The 18,490-nt window shown below is 32.4% G+C and overlaps 1 protein-coding gene and 1 long non-coding RNA gene across 2 annotated transcripts; both read left to right on the plus strand.

The window, feature by feature from the left end:
- The first annotated feature begins 10,924 nt into the window (after positions 1 to 10,924).
- Positions 10,925 to 11,683, plus strand: LOC132043148 (uncharacterized). The gene is made up of 2 exons (XR_009411683.1): positions 10,925 to 11,342; positions 11,447 to 11,683. It is a non-coding gene; the product is annotated as an uncharacterized LOC132043148 (long non-coding RNA).
- Positions 11,684 to 12,989: 1,306 nt separating this feature from the next.
- Positions 12,990 to 18,490, plus strand: LOC132043132 (uncharacterized). Its single transcript, XM_059433613.1, has 3 exons — positions 12,990 to 13,043; positions 17,625 to 17,928; positions 18,048 to 18,490. Exons 1-3 carry the CDS (start codon positions 12,990 to 12,992, stop codon positions 18,488 to 18,490), a joined length of 801 nt encoding a protein of 266 aa, XP_059289596.1.

The following is an 18,490-nucleotide window of genomic DNA, read 5'->3' on the forward strand; positions in this document are numbered from 1 at the left end:
AGCCAAGTAAATTGGCACATGGGATTTCAACAATATGGGATCCGACCCCATTAATCTCCCCCTCCAGTCCCATTCACCTGAAGGAGGCAACGCCGGGCTTCTAGTTTGAGTGCATGCTGACAAGTTTCTTGTATAGCTCGAACATGTCTCTTGGTACCACTTTCGTGAACATATCTGAAGGATTCTCACTTGTAGGGATCTTCTTGACCTGCATAGATCCGTCCTCTATCTTTTTCCGAATCCAGTGATATCTCACATCGATGTGCTTCGTCCTTGCGTGGTACATGGAGTTCTTGCTCAAGTCTATTGCACTTTGACTATCACAATAGATGATATACTCCTCCTGATGAAATCCAAGCTCTTGAAAGAACCATTTCAGCATATCATCTCCTTGCCAGCTTCTGTTGCGGCAATGTACTCTGCTTCAGTTGTAGAAAGTGCGACACACTTCTATAACTTCGACTGCCATGATATAGCTCCCCCTGAAAATGTGAACAGGTATCCAGTAGTAGATTTACGATTATCAAGATCACCTGCCATATCAGCATCTGTGTAACCCTTCAAGACTGGATCAGATCCTCCGAAACACAAACAGTCTCCAGTAGTACCTCTCAGGTACCTGAGTATCCACTTGACTGCTTCCCAGTGTTCTTTTCCGGGATTTTTAAGAAATCTGCTAACAACACCAACTGCATGAGCAATATCAAGTTTAGTGCATACCATTGCATACATCAAGATTCCGACTGCTAACGAATAAGTAACTTTGGTCATGCCCTCTTTCTCCTCCTTTGTTGTAGGACACATCTGCTTGCTCAACTTTAGATGACCAGAAAGGGCGTGCTAACGGGTTTAGCACTCTTCATGTTGAAGCATTCTAGTACACGTTCAATGTACTTCTGCTGAGATAGCTATAACTTTATGCTTGTTCATTCTCGAACAATCTTCATCCCTAGAATTTGTTGTGCTGGGCCCAAGTCCTTCATGTCAAATGACTTGGACAAATCTCTCTTCAACTTGGCAATCAGCTCCTTGTCTTGTCCTACAATTAACATGTCATCCACATACAACAACAAAATAATAAAGTTGTTGTCAGAAAATCTTTTGAAGTATACACATGGATTAGAATAGGTCTTTGTGTAAGTTTGACTTTTCATAAATGAGTCAAACTTCTTGTACCACTGCCTTGGTGCCTGCTTCAAACCATAAAGACTTTTATTCAATTTGCACACCATGTGTTTCTTTCCTAATACTTCAAATCCTTCTGGCTGCTCCATATAAGTCTCCTCTTCCAAATCTCCGTGAAGAAATGCAGTTCTCACGTGCAACTGCTCTACTTCAAGATTTAGGCTATCTGCTAAGCTCAAAATTGTTTGAATAGAAGTCATTTTAACAACAGGTGAGAAAATTTCGTCAAAATCAATACCTTTCTTCTGTTCGAAGCCTTTTACCACCAATCGAGCTTTGTATCTGACCAGCTTACCATTTCCATCTATCTTGACTTTAAAGACCCACTTGTATTTGAGTGGTCTTTTACACTTTGGAAGTTCAACCAGCTTGTACGTGCCATTTTTCTATAGAGAATACATCTGTTCTTGCATGGCTTTCATCCACTGGCTCTTTTCTAGATGGGACAACACATTCTTCAGACTTTCTGGCTCCCCCTCATCACTAATGAGGACGTACTCTGAGAAGGGTACTTGGATGAATCTACCCTTTGCCATTCTGATCTCCTCAGAGGTTGAGGTTGTTGTTGTTGTTCTTCTTCTTCTTCTTCTTCTTCTTCTTTCTGAGTAGGATACTTAACTTGCTCGGCATAATCACCAAATTGCTCCCCTTGCTCAGCAATCTCGTCAGGTTGCTTCCCCTGCTCAGCAACCTCGTCGGTCATACTTTTTGCACTTCTGGGATGGTTAGAAGGAATGGTAACAAGGTTAGGGACTGTACCATTATTGGCTTTTTACGACGGATCATCGGCGGTTCCAACTTCATTTTCTCGGAAGCCTATGTCTCTGCTTCTAATGACCTTCTTCTTTACAAGATCCCACAGTCTGTACCCGAACTCCTCATCTCCATATCCAATGAATATACAGGGAACAAATTTATCATCCAGCTTTTTTCTCTGCTCCTACAGTACATGTGCGAAAGCTCTGCAACCGAACACCTTCAGATGCTAGTAGGACACCTCCTTCTTGGTCCAAACTCTCTCCGGGATGTCAAAATCCAATGGAACTGATGGACTCCTATTGATCAGGTAACAGGCTGTCTGAACTGCTTCACCTCAGAATGACTTAGGAAGTTTAGTCATTCTGAGCATGCTTCTCACCTTCTCAACAATAGTGCGATTCATCCTCTCAGCTACACCAATGTGTTGTGGGGTTCCAGGAACTGTCTTTTTATGTCTGATCCCATGGCTTAAACGGTACCCTTTAAATTCCCTTGAAATATACTCATCTCCATTGTCACTGCGAAGACGCTTAGCTTTCGACCCGTCTCCCTTTCCACCAGAGCATGAATCTTCTGGAAAACTTGAAACACTTGATCTTTAGTTTTCAAGATATAAACCCATAATTGTCATGAAGCATCATCAGTAAAAGTAACAAAATATTTGTTACCGCCCATCGATTTTATCTCCATTGGACCACAAACATCAAAATATATCAAATCAAGTATATTCAATTTTCTTTCAGACGATGTCTGAAATGAGACTTTATGCTGCTTACCAAATAAAAGTAGTCACATGATTTTATCGTTGTACCTTTGGCAAAGAAATAAGTGATTTCTTGGCAAGAATTTTCAATCCTTTATCGCTCATATGACCCATTCTTCTATGCCACAAATCTGCAGAAATCTCATCTTGAGCCGCATTCAATTCACCTCGGCATATTTCTGCATTTGTCCTATACAACGTGCCACGAGCAACTCCCTTTGTAATCACCAATGATCCCTTGGTGAGTCTCCATTTTTTATTTGCAAAACAGTTCTCATATCTATCTAGGTCCAAAGCAATTCCCGATATCAAGTTCAACCTCAAATAGGGTACATGACGCACATCCTTCAGAACCAATTTTGACATTTGTCTTGATACAAATGTCTTCGATCCCCATAATTTTTGAGTAACTGGTGTTACCTATTTTCACAGTACCTAAATCATCTGCTACATATCTGCAAAAAAGATCTTTTACTGGTGTGGCATAGTAAGATGCTGCCATGTCAACCACCCATTCTGACCATGCATCTGCCTAAGTGTATACATTCTTCTTCCTCGTTTATGAAGAGAACAATGTTATCATTGTTTTGCTCTGTGGCAGTTGTGTTGTCGTCATTCCTCTGACCACTACTTTCACCTTTGCCCCTTTTTAGATTTGGACAATCTCTTTTGTAGTGACCTGGTTGATCGCAATTGTAGCAATTTCTGGCTTTTGACTTGGATCGGATCTTAGACTTCCCACGAGCACCGGATCTACCATAGTTGCTCGAACCCTTTTGGTAACTCCTGCCTCTACTTTCTGTGATGACAGCCTGGCCGTGATTTTCAGGCTTCTTTCTCATCTTTTCATTGAGTAAAAGAGCTGATGTGATATCCTTCAACTCAATTGAGTCCTTACCATGCAAGATGGTTGTTGTCAAATTATCGTAAGAAGATGGCAACGAGTTCAAGAGAACGATGGTTTTATCTTCCTCCCCGATCTTTACACCGAGGTTGGCCAGCTGCGTGATTAATCCATTAAGCACATTTAAATGTGAAAAAAAAATTGTACCTTCACCTATATGCAAGGCTAATAATTGCTTTGGTCAGCTGCGTGATTAATCCATTAAGCACATTTAAATGTGACAAAAAAAAATTGTACCTTCACCCATATGCAGGGCGTATAATTGCATCTTTAGGTACACTTTGTTTGTCAACGTCTTAGACATGTACAGGTTTTCCAACCTTGTCCAGATACAACATGCACTTTCTTCGTCGATGATGTTATTGACCACATCATCGACGAAGCTAGTGCAAGTGTAACCTGATTGCACTAGCTGCCTTTTTATCCATTTCTTCCCAATCCTCAGGTTTCATGGATTCGGGCTTTTTGGATTTGCTGCCTAGTGCCTTGTGCAACCCTTGTTGGATGAGCAGATCCCTCATCCTTCTCTGCCATGTTGAGAAACCGCTATCACCGTTGAATTTTGCTACCTCGTACTTTACTCCGGACATTTTTTTTTAACTGAGTATAGTACAACCGACAGCAAAAAATATTTCTGTAAAGGAGCAGAACCTGTGCTCTGATACCAGTTGTTGGAAATAAACCCGCCACAGAAATAGTGTTGACGGTATTTATAGTGAAATAATAATGTAGCATTGTGATATAGTTAATCAACAAGAATAAAAAGAGTGATAATGACACCAAGATTTTTTACGTGGAAACCCAAAAGGGAAAAAATCACCGGCTGAGAGGAGCAACTGATATCACTATAACAAGGATTTTACACTTTGTAGGTTTGAGTAAAATAGTCTAAAGACTACTCTACACTCACAAGAAATAACCCTCTTTTAAGATTTTCCACCTCACTACAATATAGCTCACACTCTCTATTTTTCCTCACAGACTATTTTCCTATCTGTGATGCCTCACTCTTTTTTCTCTCTTTGTTTCGTGTGATTGAGATGAAGAGAAACCTTCTTCATATGAAGAGAAACCTTCTCCATTTATAGGAGAGCAAAGAGTGGCCTCCAAGAATACTACAGGAGGAAAATAATTCTCCTCCAGATCTTGCCAAACTTTGGCTCCAAGGAAAAAGAAATCAGCCAGGTCAATTAGCACATGGGATTTCAACAATATGGGGCTGGACCCAATCACGTACTTGCATTACAACACAACACATATATAGCTACGAAATCTTAGCTATAAAATGAGAAATCGTGGCTAATACCTATCAATCGCTACAAAAATTAAAATTCCGTAGCTATTTACAAATTCTTAAAATTTCTTAGCCACGAAAATTAAATGGCAAAGCTAATTCTATATGTTTGTTATAGTTATTAATTATCGTAGCAATAGGTACTTAAATAGCTACAAAGTTGTTGCTACAATTAAATTTTGTAGCTAATCATAATTTTTTGCCACGCTTTTAAAGTTACTGTAGCAATAGTAATCTTTTAGCCACAATAAATAAATGATATAGCTAAAAAGTTATTGCTACAATTAAATTTTGTAGCTAATCATAATTTTTTGCCACGCTTTTAAAGTTACTGTAGCAATAGTAACCTTTTAGCCACAATATACAAATGATATAGCTAAATAAATATTTTTGCTTCAAGCTTTAAAGGATCGTGGCAATATTTGATTTACTAGCTACAATTACTTTTCATGAGAAAATGATATAGCCACGTATTTTACGGTTATGCTAAAATTTCATTGCTAAATTAGTTTTTGCTGCATGTTTGAACTTTTGTAGCAATTGTAACATTTTGGCCACCTTAAATTAATCTCGTAGCTAAATGAATATCCTTGAATCAAGTTATAAAAGACCGTGAAAATGATTTTCTTAATAGTTACAGTTATTTGTCAAGAAAAAATTGCCATGAATTCAAAGTGGCAATAAATTTTTGAAGTTAATTACTTATCATTACAATATTATTATTATTATTTTAACCACAATAAATTAGTTGTACATGATAAAATTTCATAGTTAGACGAATGTTTTTGGCTTTTGCTTCTATTACAAAAATCATGATAATATTTGGTCTAAAGCAATTAAAGAATTTTTAATGGAAAAAATCATTTTAAATATAAAAGTTAGACTATTTTCCTAAAAGATAGAAAAAATTAATAGTAATTGCTTAAAAATTAAAAATTAAGTAACTTTCAAATAACAAAGATTAAAATGCAAAAAATAATCTTTAATACTAGTCATTTACTTGTAGCCTCAAACCTTATATCAACTGATTTCTTAGATTTATCAATTTTTGCATACTCAATTTTTATTTTGTTGCAACAATTTATTTTTCGATGTTAATTATATGATTATGTATGTAAAATTCAAATTTTTCTTAATGGTATTAGAGATATTTATTTATATGTCTACTTTATAACTTAAATAGGTATTTAGAGTAACTACATATATATTAAGTGCTTATTTAGACAAGTATTTACATATTGAAGAATTTAGTAGTTCTTACGAAAGATTTATGTCAAGAGAGAAAACAAGACAATTATCTTAAAGAAGTATTAAAACAATATTCACTTATTTAAGAACAAATATTTAATAATTATTTACGCTTTTAGAGAGACAATTAAAAGTTTTTTTTTTTGCGTGCCACTTTTTTTTTTTTTTTTTTTTACAAAGGCCCAACAAATATAAGTGTTTAGTAAAAATCAAAAAAATAATTTTGGCAATAAACGAATGAGCAATTTTTACAACTACTCGGGTAAAAGGATAACAACCAAATTTCTATCCTAATCTTCCAAAGGCCTCCATTAAATTACTTTTTTTGATACTCTTCATATATTTAAATGCTTATTTTGACAAGTGTTTATATATTGAAGAATTTAACCAACCTCTGGAAAGCCACCCACCGGAATACGTGTCTCTTCTTCACATGTCCAAAATTACACTCGCTTCCCGTCTTGTCCTTGACCGATGTCACTCCCACCTTGTGTGGGATATCTTCATGTAATTCTATTAGAGGGTGTGCCCACAATTACACTCTCCACTTTCATGGGAGTTGAAAGTTCTTGGGTGTAACTCCGCCCCGTAAAAAGTCGGTTACTTTTTAGTTTGTTTCTTTTTTGTTTATTTTAATTTTTTTTATTTCTATTATTTTAATTTCTTTTGATTTTTAATTTATTTTTTATTTCTATTATTTTTATTTCTTTTTTATTTTTACTTTTTAATTATTTTTATTTTTTAAAATGTATATTTCTTTTTATATTATTTATTTTTCATTTCCTTTCTTCTCATTCCCAACCTTTACTTCTTGTGGTTTCATGTAATTGCTCGTATTTTTATTTTTATTTTTTAATTTTATTCATTTAGCATAACCGTGTTATTATTGTAATTTTTGAAACTACACCTCTTAATATTGGAAAGAACGAGTCATTAACAAACTTGGCATATAACGAGTGACGTTATTAAAGTAGAATTTCGTTGTTAATGAGGTTATACACTTATATTTTCCCTTTCTTTTGAATTATTTACTTAAGTTACATTGGAACTTACTTATGTAATGTTGGAATTTGACCTAAGAGTAGTATATTAAACTTTTTCGTTTGGATTTTGAATTTCGGTTATATTTTTAATTTTAAGTTATTTGCTTTCACATTGCATGTTGTTTATTTTTCACTTACATTTGATGGATTTAAACATTTGAATAATGTTATGGCATTATATTTATAAATATTTTTTTTTGTCAAACATCAAATCCATGATGTTCCCACAAAAAAAGTCTTCTTTTAAGTTTTATAATTAATTAAAATTAAATATTATTAATTTGAAAAATATATATCAATTATATTTTACAATATTAGTTACAAATATATGATTATTAATTAATATATTTTCAAGAAACAATGTGTTATTAATAAATAATTTAATATCATTTATAAAGGAAAATATTTTTCAATTTTTTTTAATTTTAATTTTAATTTTTTTATAATTAAATTTTATTTTTAAATCAAACTAGGTATATATTACATTCTGTGCAACCTAATGCAACGGCCGCTTGTAATTATCGCATCCCCGTAATTACGTTATGACAAACAAACAGGTCGTTATTTTATGTGTAAGCTTTAATCAAACAAAAACAAATATTTAATTAAATTCTTTCATGAAAAATATTTAAAATTGTTTTTCTAGTCAAATATTACTAATTGTAAACGACCCTTAATATTATATTTTTTTTAATTTAATACGTAAAAGCACTTTTAGGAAAGTTCGAGTTAGCTACCACCAACAAAATTTTTTTAGTGAAATATTAAAAAAAGCACTTATCAAATGAATTGTCCATTGAAACACAATCTCTTTTTTCTCCAAAATCGCCTCTTCCTCCTCGTAAATTCTATTTTGACTCAAAATAAGTAATATTAGAAGTTTAATTTGTTCAAACACCCCATAACAAAATTATATGATTCCTTTATAATTCTTAAATTATATAAGTAACTACATATATATTAAGTGCTTATTTAGAAAGAACATATTGAATCATATCTAATTGATATTTATGTAACTATACTTAATTATCTTAAAAATTTAAACAATTATAATTTAAGAACAAATATTTAATAATTATTTTACGATTAACTATAAATGTTTAATGTAGAAAAAAAAAAAGTTATAACGATATTTTTTTTTTTTTTAATAACTGTTTAATAAAATAAAAAAATTATACACAATTTATAAAGAAATTGAAAATTTAATGTAATACACATAGAGGAAAGGCATAAAATTCTTTTTTATCTCTTCATATATTTAAATGCTTATTTTGACAAGTGTTTATACATTGAAGGATTTAGGGCCTGTTTGGAAAGCCATCCAGGTAATTGGAATTGGGTGTAATTACACAGTTTAGCCTGTTTGTTTGACCAAGTAATTACACAGTTATGTGGGAATTTGGTGTAATTTAGAGGGTGTAATTACACTCTCCAATTCTCAATGGGGAGTTGAGAATTGGGTGTAATTACACCCTGTAATTACAGGGTTACTTTTTAGTTTGTTTCTTTTTTGTTTATTTTAATTTTTTTATTTTAATTTCTTTTGATTTTTAATTTATTTTTTATTTCTATTTTTTAAAATGTATATTTCTTTTTATATTATTTATTTTTCATTTCCTTTCTTCTCATTCCCAACCTTTACTTCTTGTGGTTCCATGTAATTGCTCGTATTTTTTTAAATTTTTTAATTTTATTCATTTAGCATAACCGTGTTATTATTCTAATTTTTGAAACTACACCTCTTACTATTGGAAAGAACGAGTCATTAACAAATTTGGCATATAACGAGTGACGTTATTAAAGTAGAATTTTGTTGTTAATGAGGTTATACACTTATATTTTCCCTTTCTTTTGAATTATTTACTTAAGTTATATTGGAACTTACTTATGTAATGTTGGAATTTGACCTAAGAGTAGTATATTAAACTTTTTCGTTTGGATTTTGAATTTATTTGCTTTCACATTGCATGTTGTTTATTTTTCACTTACATTTGATGGATTTTTTGTGTGAAACATTTGAATAATGTTATGGCATTATATTTATAATTTTTTTTTTTGTCAAACATCAAATCCATGATGTTCTCACAAAAAAAGTCTTCTTTTAAGTTTTATAATTAATTAAAATTAAATATTATTAATTTGAAAAATATATATATCAATTATTTTTTACAATATTAGTTACAAATATATGATTATTAATTAATATATTTTCAAGAAACAATGTGCTATTAATAACTAATTTAATATCATTCATAAAGGCAAATATTTTTAAATTTTAATTTTAATTTTTTTAATAATTAAATTTTATTTTTAATTTTAATTTTAATTTTTTTATAATTAAATTTTATTTTTAAATCAAACTAGCTGTATAATTACATTTGTGCAACCGGGCCCTTAGTATTTCTCGAGATATTCATGTATACGCTTGTACTTAAATTAATTTCACTTATTTTAGTAAATTACGTTATGACAAACAAACAATTCGTTATTTTATGTGTTAGCTTTAATCAAACAAAAACAAATATTTAATTAAAAATATTTAAAATTGTTTTTCTAGTCAAATATTACTAATTGTAAACGACCCTTAATATTATATTTTTCTAATTTAATACGTAAAAGCACTTTTAGGAAAGTTTCGCCTAACAAAATCTTTTTTTAGCAAATATTAAAAAAAGCACTTATCAAATGAATTGTCCAAACACAATCTCTTTTTTCTCCAAGAGTACTCCTCTAAATTCTATTTTGACTCAAAATAAGTAATATTAGAAGTTTAATTTGTTCAAACACCCCATAACAAAATTAATGATATTATAATTCTTATTATATAAGTATTACATGTAAGTTCCAATGATAATTAAAAGAATAATTGAATCATATCTAATTGATAATAAGTAACTATACTTAAGTATATAAAATTTAAACAATTATAAGCTTGTACTACTTATATTGTACGATTAACTATAAATGTTTAATGTAGAAGAGAAAAAAAGTTATAACGATATGGTCCTTTTTTTAATAACTTATTAATTATCATAAATCAAATTATACACAATTAAGAATTGAAAATTTAATATAATACACATAGAGGAAAGGCATCTTATCTCTTGTGATTATTATTTGATGTTTGTAACACTTAAGTGATCTCATTATTTTCAGTTTTTTTTTTTTTCAAAAATGAATGTCAATAAATTAATATTATTAACATAAGAGTGTATAACGAATGTAACTAGTATAACCAGTTTCATATTAATGAAAGTATTACAGGTAAGTTCTAAGTATAATTAAAATAAATATAAAATTATCTTAACTAAATTTAAATAACGACAATATCAAATTAACTATGTCCCATGACATGATATATATTTACATTGATCACTAATTGTATTCAATTTAAATAATCATAAATGTTATGGATTTAATGGTCTTATATTATTTTAATAACTTAATAATTATTGTAAAACTAATTATATACTACAAGTAAGAATTTAATATAGTTGAAATATGAGTATATACAAAACTAACAATATCATCTAGGTTAATATTTAAGATTTCTTTAAACGTATATTCTTACTTATATATGTTACCATTACTTTCATTTACTCCTACTTATTTATAGGAGGTTGTGTAATTGTGTATTAATTAAGAGGTAAAAGAAAGAAAAATATAATACTACTAGTAAATTCAGTATGTAAAATGGATGCAAAGCCCAATTCGCCAAAATAAAAACCTCAAAACCTAAACTTCATCCTTCTCACATCTTCTCCCTCTCCAGTCCCCATACCCCCTCCACTACTTTCTCGTAAGTCGATGCTTCTCCCTTTCAATTTGAACAGAGCAAATCAACTAAAAATCTTTTCAAAATGTGTTCATTCTGTTTGCTTTATTTATTGTTTTGCGTTTTCCCTTTTTGTTATATGCTAAAAAAATTGGTAAGAATTATCAAAGCATATAATTTTTTTTCCTTGAGATTCTATTGGCGTTTTTATTTTTCAAACTTCATGTCTTCATCATTGTATTAAAGTTTCTTTTGGGTTTACTCATTCTTTTTGTGCTGATTATTCTTATTTTTCGAATTTACAGATGCATTTTAGTAGCAGGAGTTAGAGAAGAGGAAGATGACTTCGCACACATTTGTTTGGCCGTTTTGTCTATGTTATGGAGATATATAAAAATTTACTTATCAATATTATTTTTATTTTATGATTCACATATAAGTTTGTTGACAAAATATTTTTATTTTATTGTTTCAGGCTTTCAGCTATTGATGCAGGGTAAACCTACTTCAACCTTTCATTGAATGCAAGAAGATCATCCGGCGGGTGGGAGCATCACAATTTTCAGACAAATACTTAATTTATTTTTGGATATGAGATACTTTAGAATTTTAGAGATTAAAATTGAAATGTAAAACATATTGTACATAGTTTGTAAATATCTATATTTTAGTTTGACAAGAATTTGAATGTGATGTTTGTTACTATCAAGCGTATCTAGTTTTTATTCTTCAAACTTCATTTGTGTAATTTGGAAGATGCATCGTGAATGCCATGAACTTTAGTTATATAATTGTGTATTATTTGTATGAAACAAGTCATACCTAAAGTTTTGTTGCTACTATTCATAATATAGGTATGAATATGGAATATCTAAAAATAGTTAATTAGGGAAAAACAAATATTCATAATATATGTATGAATATGGAATATTTAAAATAGTTAATTAGGGAAAAATAACAATAACTTTGAAATGGAAAGATTTCTGCTACCAATAAATTATTTTTATCAATAAATTTAATTTAAAAAATCAACCTCAGATCTTATGTGGGATTTCCAGCTACGAAACTTTAAATTTGTAGCTAAACATAATTTTTAATACTAAGAGCCTGTTTGGATGGGCTTATGCCTATAAGCTGTTTGCAGCTTATAAGCTAAAAAAAATAAGTTGGGGTAGTCTAACTTATTTTTTTTTGGCTTATAAAACGTTTTCGGCTTTATAATTTGCTTTAGATAAGGTAAGTCAAACGGGACCAATTATTTTTTTGAGCTTATTTTAAGCACAAAATGACTTTAAATTTGGCTACCCAAACACTCAAAAATTTAAAACAGCTTATATAAACTTATAAGCCAATCCAAACGGGCTCTAAGAGGTTAAGTTGTAGCATAGCTATATGTTTAAATTTTTGTGGCAAAATAGATTACATCTTTTGCCACAATGTTTCAAATTTTGTGGCAAAATAGATTAATTCTTTTGTCACAATGTTTCACTTTGTGGCGAAAGCATGAAGTTAGCCATAGAGTTGGTTTGGCGTGGCAAAAGAATAAAATCATTTGCTATAAGTATATTTTCCGTCGCAAGAATATTTTACCATCTTAGGTACAAGACACAAAATTTTGTAGCAATAAGTATTAGTCGTTAGTCACGGAATGGCTGTAAGTTTGTAACTTTAGCCACGTTACGTTTTTTTTCTTTACGAATGCTACGGAAAAAAAATGTGGCTAAAATGTTTAGCCATGAAAAATTTCATCTTTAGCTACAACGTATTCTGTAGCAATAGATGTCTTGTGTTGTAGTGTTGTCACTGTCACTCCACACAGCCGTCGTTGAAAGGATTGCTGTCATTCTCAAGATCCAAGAGTACTTGTGGTTATTTTTGTCAATGTCCTTGCAAGTGTTGTTGAGATAAAGTTAGTAAGCAGATTCGGTACGTACAAAAACATCAATTCGAAGAAATTGCGACAACGTGAACTCTTTTTCTGTAACTAAACGTCTAGTTTCTAAGGCTTAATTCAGACCATGGTGGACAATGATGTTGAAAGTGAGGAGACCAGAGCTATTGCTATGGTAGTGGTTAGTTCATAGTTGGCAGCTGAGATTTTTTTAAGAAGTTCAAACAAAGGGAGTCCTAGTATTAAGAATCAAAGAAGCTATGAAATTCCGTGATCTTATAGGAACAAACCGCGCAGAGTCAAAGACTATGGGATAGATGGAGAGATGGGGTAAAATTCACATGCACCCACTTTTCAATTCTCGTAGCTGAAAAATAGTCACTATTCAAATTATATAATCGAAACTTTAGGATATTAGACTTATTTTACCTTTTTCAAGATAGTATAAAAAGAAAATGACCCGAAAACATTATTTCTACTGAAGAAGATAGAGACGTATTGGGTTTGGAGGCAAAAAGTAGGAGGAAGCCATTATCGGAATGGGCTAAGATTTAGCAATTTGCACGATTGTCCTTATTTGGGGTGGTCTTTAATTTTCGTCCCTCAAATTACTGGTCTTTAATTTTTGTCCTTCGCCTAAAAATTTATGGGTTTTGGATTCAAACCCTGCTCAGTTAAAAAAATTTTTAAAAAAATCACAAGGTAGAATTTGGATTCGCAATGCAGAATTTGCCTGCAAAACTCTCCTTAAGGCAGAGTTTGCTACCTTATAACGCAGAGTTTGTCACCTTATAATGTAAAGTTTGCCACCTTAGGCAAACTCTACCTTAGTTTACACTCTTACCTTATAAGGCAGAGTTTGCCTTACCTTAAGGTAGAGTTTTGAATCCAAAACTTTGCCTTACGTTTTTTTATTTTTTATTTTTTTATTTTATTTTTAATTGAGCGGGGGTTTAAATTTGGAATCCATAGATTTTTTAGGCAAAGAGCATAAATTAAAGACCAGTGTCTTTGAAGGACAATCCGCGCAAAAAAATGATTTCAATGCGGCCTGGGAAGACTGGACTCTGCTGACTGAGCATGATTATTAAAGGTGACTACTTGTTTTAATTGTGTCAAAGTGCAGCCAAAACCATGAGAAAAAATATTATGTTATGTTTTATTAATAATAGAACTCAATACAGTGTCAATATAGTTACATCATTAAGGGTTCGGCCCTTTTGTAACCCAAAAAAAAAAAAATTGGGAACCAAACTAACCCATTAAAAAGAAAAAAAAAAAAAAAACCAAACTAGGCTTCACGCACGGATTACGTGCGTGAAAGGAACAAAATGTACATTTGCATTTTGGCCCTTTCACGCACAGAATCTGTGCTTGAAACCCGTCCCTAAACCCCCCCCCCCCCCCCAGCCCAACCTTTATTCTCTGGAAATCAAACTCAAAATTAAGGTTTTTTGCGTACTTTGACCGAAGGTTAGTCACGTTTTAAAACACCGGAATATAAATATTTTATATAGAACTTAATATTTTTTTTAGTGTACAATAATATCGGCTCATTACATCAAGTATACATATACATTTGGATTGTTGTTTTAGGAGTTGTAAAGTGCTCCGAAGTACGTTTGAAAACTTGTTATATTTTGGTTTAAGTGCCATATTTTATAGGATTTTGATTAATCTCTTTTGTTTTACTCCCAAATCTATGAAAGTACTTTTTTGGTTCAAGACGAGATGTTCATAATAATTGAAAAATATTTCATTCCATTAGCAAGGAAATACATCATTAAATTACAATAGACTTAAAAAAAAAATCAAGTTCTACACACTCTTCTACTTCCACATGTCTTTGCCACCACGGAGTTTTGCCCACATGAACGCTTATCATGCCCAAATTGCTTACATGTCGAGCACTTGCGAGAGTAAGTCCTTTCGCTAACATCCATTTCATTGTGATAACGGGTTAGCTTGTTTTTTCCCAATTTACGGATATGGTTCTTGTTCGCAATCATAGAAAACGGCGGGGTTGGCCAATAAGCTTGATCACCAAGGGGACGGAATTGGCCGGAATATGCTTTAAGGTATTTTATGCCCTTATATTCCTCCGCCATATAATCAGTTACATTTCTGGCCATCTCTCAAAGCACCTGACTGCATGAGAACATGGCATGTGGTACGTTTGCCACTTACCACAAGTGCATGATTGTGTGCGCTCAATAACGATATGTTTGTTTCCTCTTTTGCCGTCGCAATAACCCGTTCTAACTTCATACACTCGTTGAACGACGTCACACTTGGTCATTTGGTGACCCTCTGCCTTTCTTCTATGGTGCTCCATCTTTTTATAGGGCTTTGGCATCCATGTTCTCTCGTCGGCTAATATAGCTCTTGTCTGCCTTGTCCTATTCGCAAATCGCTCCACGACCTGCCTGAAAGTTAGTCTTACCATTGCGGTGACAGGTAGTCCTCGAGTAGATTTGAGGAGTCCATTGAAAGACTACGAGTACATTCGTTGTGAGCATGCCCCATCTCCTTCCTCCATCGTCAGCATAAAAAGTCCATTTTTCAACTTCGAATTTCATCAACCAAACATATGCCTCTTTACTCACTTCCTTTAGTGACTCCATTTTTGCGGCCCATTTTTCTTTGTTGATGCTGCATCTCAGCCCCCCACATCAATTTGTTTACAGTGCCATTTGCAAACTTTGTTTGCAAATTAGCCTTTAAGTGCCTTAAGCAATACCGATGGTAAGCATGTGGAGGCTGCCACCCTTCCAGAGCTGGGGCGGATCTAGGTATAGTCCAGGGTGTTCATCCGAACCCCCTCAGTCGAAAAATTACATTGTTTATATAGAGTCAAATTTTTATTTTATGTGTATATATTTAATACTGAACCCCCTCAACACAAACGAAAGGGCGGACTCGGTGGTGCGGGGGGTTGGATTCACCTGACGGGCGAGTTTGAACTAATTTATCAACATTTTTTTTCAGCATTTTATTTCAGGCGTCCACTAAACAAAACGATGTAGTTTAGTAGTAAGGGGGCAGATCCAATTGGACTCAAATCCCTAAGCTCAAAGTCAAATACTCAAAAACAAAAAAAAAACCACTACGTTTTCTTTCTCTCTTCCACTACGTTTTCTTTCTCTCTTCCTCCACTGTCCTCAGTCCTCGCCATTCTCTTTTTTTTTTCTGTTCAATTCTGTCCATTAATTTTGCCATTGCTAGCCGTCGGTCATCTCTCTGGTCTTCGTTAATGGCTTCCTCGGTAAGTGCTTAGTTCCCTTCTTTTTTCTATTTTTTTTTTCTTTTCTAAAATTCTATATATTTGCTTACCCTCCCAATCGATGATTGGAGCTTAATGCGATCCCTTGAAGAAGCATTAAGCGATTTTAGTTGTTGCTTCTTTGTTTACGAATGTATATATGGGAAATAGTACTAATAGAAGCGAGAGCTACGGTCTGGAAAGTATGATTATCCATTTTCCATCTTTGATCATTTTGTACATGAATGAATGTATGTATGTTTTGGTGTGAAGAACGACCTTTTTGCATTTAATATTGTAGTTCCTTACCTTTATCAATAATTGTAGTTCCTTACCTTTATCAATAATTGTAGTTTTTTTTTCTTAAAACTGGTAACTGTTATCAATAATTCTAGTTTCCCAAATATACATTCATAAATGAGGAGATAAATAGTACTAATATATTAACTCGATAGGATTATTAAATAAAGATTCAATCAATACATGTTACAACTAATTGTACTCTTTATATACATCGTTTATGCAACCATGTTCTTCTTCTATGTTGGTTTTTTTACGAGCTTGTTATATACGGAAGTATAAATGTTTACAACACTTTAAAATACTTGTAACTTGGTAAGTCAAGGAACAAAACTTGTCTCTGAATCATTTTATTTTTTTTTTAAGTTCTAACAAATTCTTACTTTTTACTATTCGGTCTCGACATTCGGTAAAGTATTTTACCAAAGTACCCGAAATCCGGTGTAGCTTCTTACACGGTCAACCTAACCCGGGAAGCAAATGCCCTCATTCGAAGTACCATTACCTTTTTCTCAAGAATTTGATTTGAGTACTTTAAATTATGATCGGTGAAAGAACCCCAATCTTGGACTATCATCCAAACCATCGTGATGTTATTAGAAGAGCATACCTTATTAATGGTCCTTGTCAACCTCGATTGCTTGGCATGAGTATCCTTAAACAAATATTTACGGATCAATGCATCGTTTTAATTAGAATGGTTTGATGATGTATATCATGATTGGTTGGAGTATAGTGTTAGTAAAGATGCGATCTATTGTTTGTATTGTTATCTATTTAAAAAGGCTACAACACTAATCAAGGTGGGGGTGAAGTATTTTCAACTATTGGGTTTAAGAGTTGGCAGAAAAAGAAGAATCTTGGAAAACATATTGGTCTACCGAACAACCCACATAACCAGTCAAAAAAGAAATGTCAAGATTTATTACGGGTACAACAGTCTATTCATTTTGCACTTGAGATGCAATTTAGTCAATTTAAGCATACATATTGGGTCGGGTTAAGTGCTTGATTGATGTAGTAAGACTTCTTATAACTCAAGGATTGGCATTTTGAGGTCATGATGAATCTAAATCATCACTTAGTAGGGGTAATTTTTTTCAAATTCTCTCATGGTATGCGAAAAAGTGTGATAATATTCGTGATTATGTCTTTGGAACATGCTCCTCAAAATGATCAAATACTTCTCCAATAATTCAGAAAGATATTGTGAGTGCTTGTAAGATAGAAACAATTAAAGCTATTCTTGAGGAATTAAATGGTGACTACTTTTCTTTACTAGTTGATGAGTCTTTTGATGTGTCACGCAAGGAGCAAATGGCTATTGTCTTACGATATATTGATAGAAATGGATTTGTGATGGATCGGATTCTTGACATTTTTCATGTTCAAGATACTAGTGCTTTATCTCTAAAGAGGGCAATTGCTAATTTACTTGCTCAACATTCCTTAAGTCTATCATATGTGCGTGGACAATGTTATGATGGGGCAAGCAATATGCAAGGTGAGATCAATGGCCTTAAAATGTTGATTAGGCAAGAAAGTAGATCGGCCCATTCCATTCATTGTTTTGCTCATCAACTTCAACTAACTCTTGTTGCGGTCTCGAAAAATGTATTCAAGTGGGAAAACTTGTAGTATTAGTTTCAAATATTTTGAATGTATTGGGATCTTCTTTTAAGTGTATGGATGAATTTCGAGATTCTCAAAAAGAAAGAATTCAAGAGGCATTAGGTTTGGGTGAGCTTACAACCGGTAAGGGCTTGAATCAAGAACTCGGTCTTTCAAGAGCTTGTGATACGCATTGGGGATCTCATTTTAAATCTTTCAACAATTTTATTCTTATGTTTGGCTCTATTCTTAATGTTCTTGAATCACTTGTTCTTGATGCACGATTATTGGATGAAAGAGCCAAGGCAATGGGATATCTTGAAGCTTGTCGAACATATGAGGTTGCGTTCATATTGCATTTGATGAGTGATGTTTTAGCAATCACAAATGAGCTTAATAAATGCTTACAAAAAAGGAGCAAGATTTGGCAAATGCCATGCTACTTGTTGAAGTAG

The sequence above is a fragment of the Lycium ferocissimum genome, unplaced genomic scaffold (genome assembly GCF_029784015.1).
Source record: "Lycium ferocissimum isolate CSIRO_LF1 unplaced genomic scaffold, AGI_CSIRO_Lferr_CH_V1 ctg215, whole genome shotgun sequence".
In the NCBI taxonomy this organism is placed as follows: Eukaryota; Viridiplantae; Streptophyta; class Magnoliopsida; order Solanales; family Solanaceae; genus Lycium; species Lycium ferocissimum.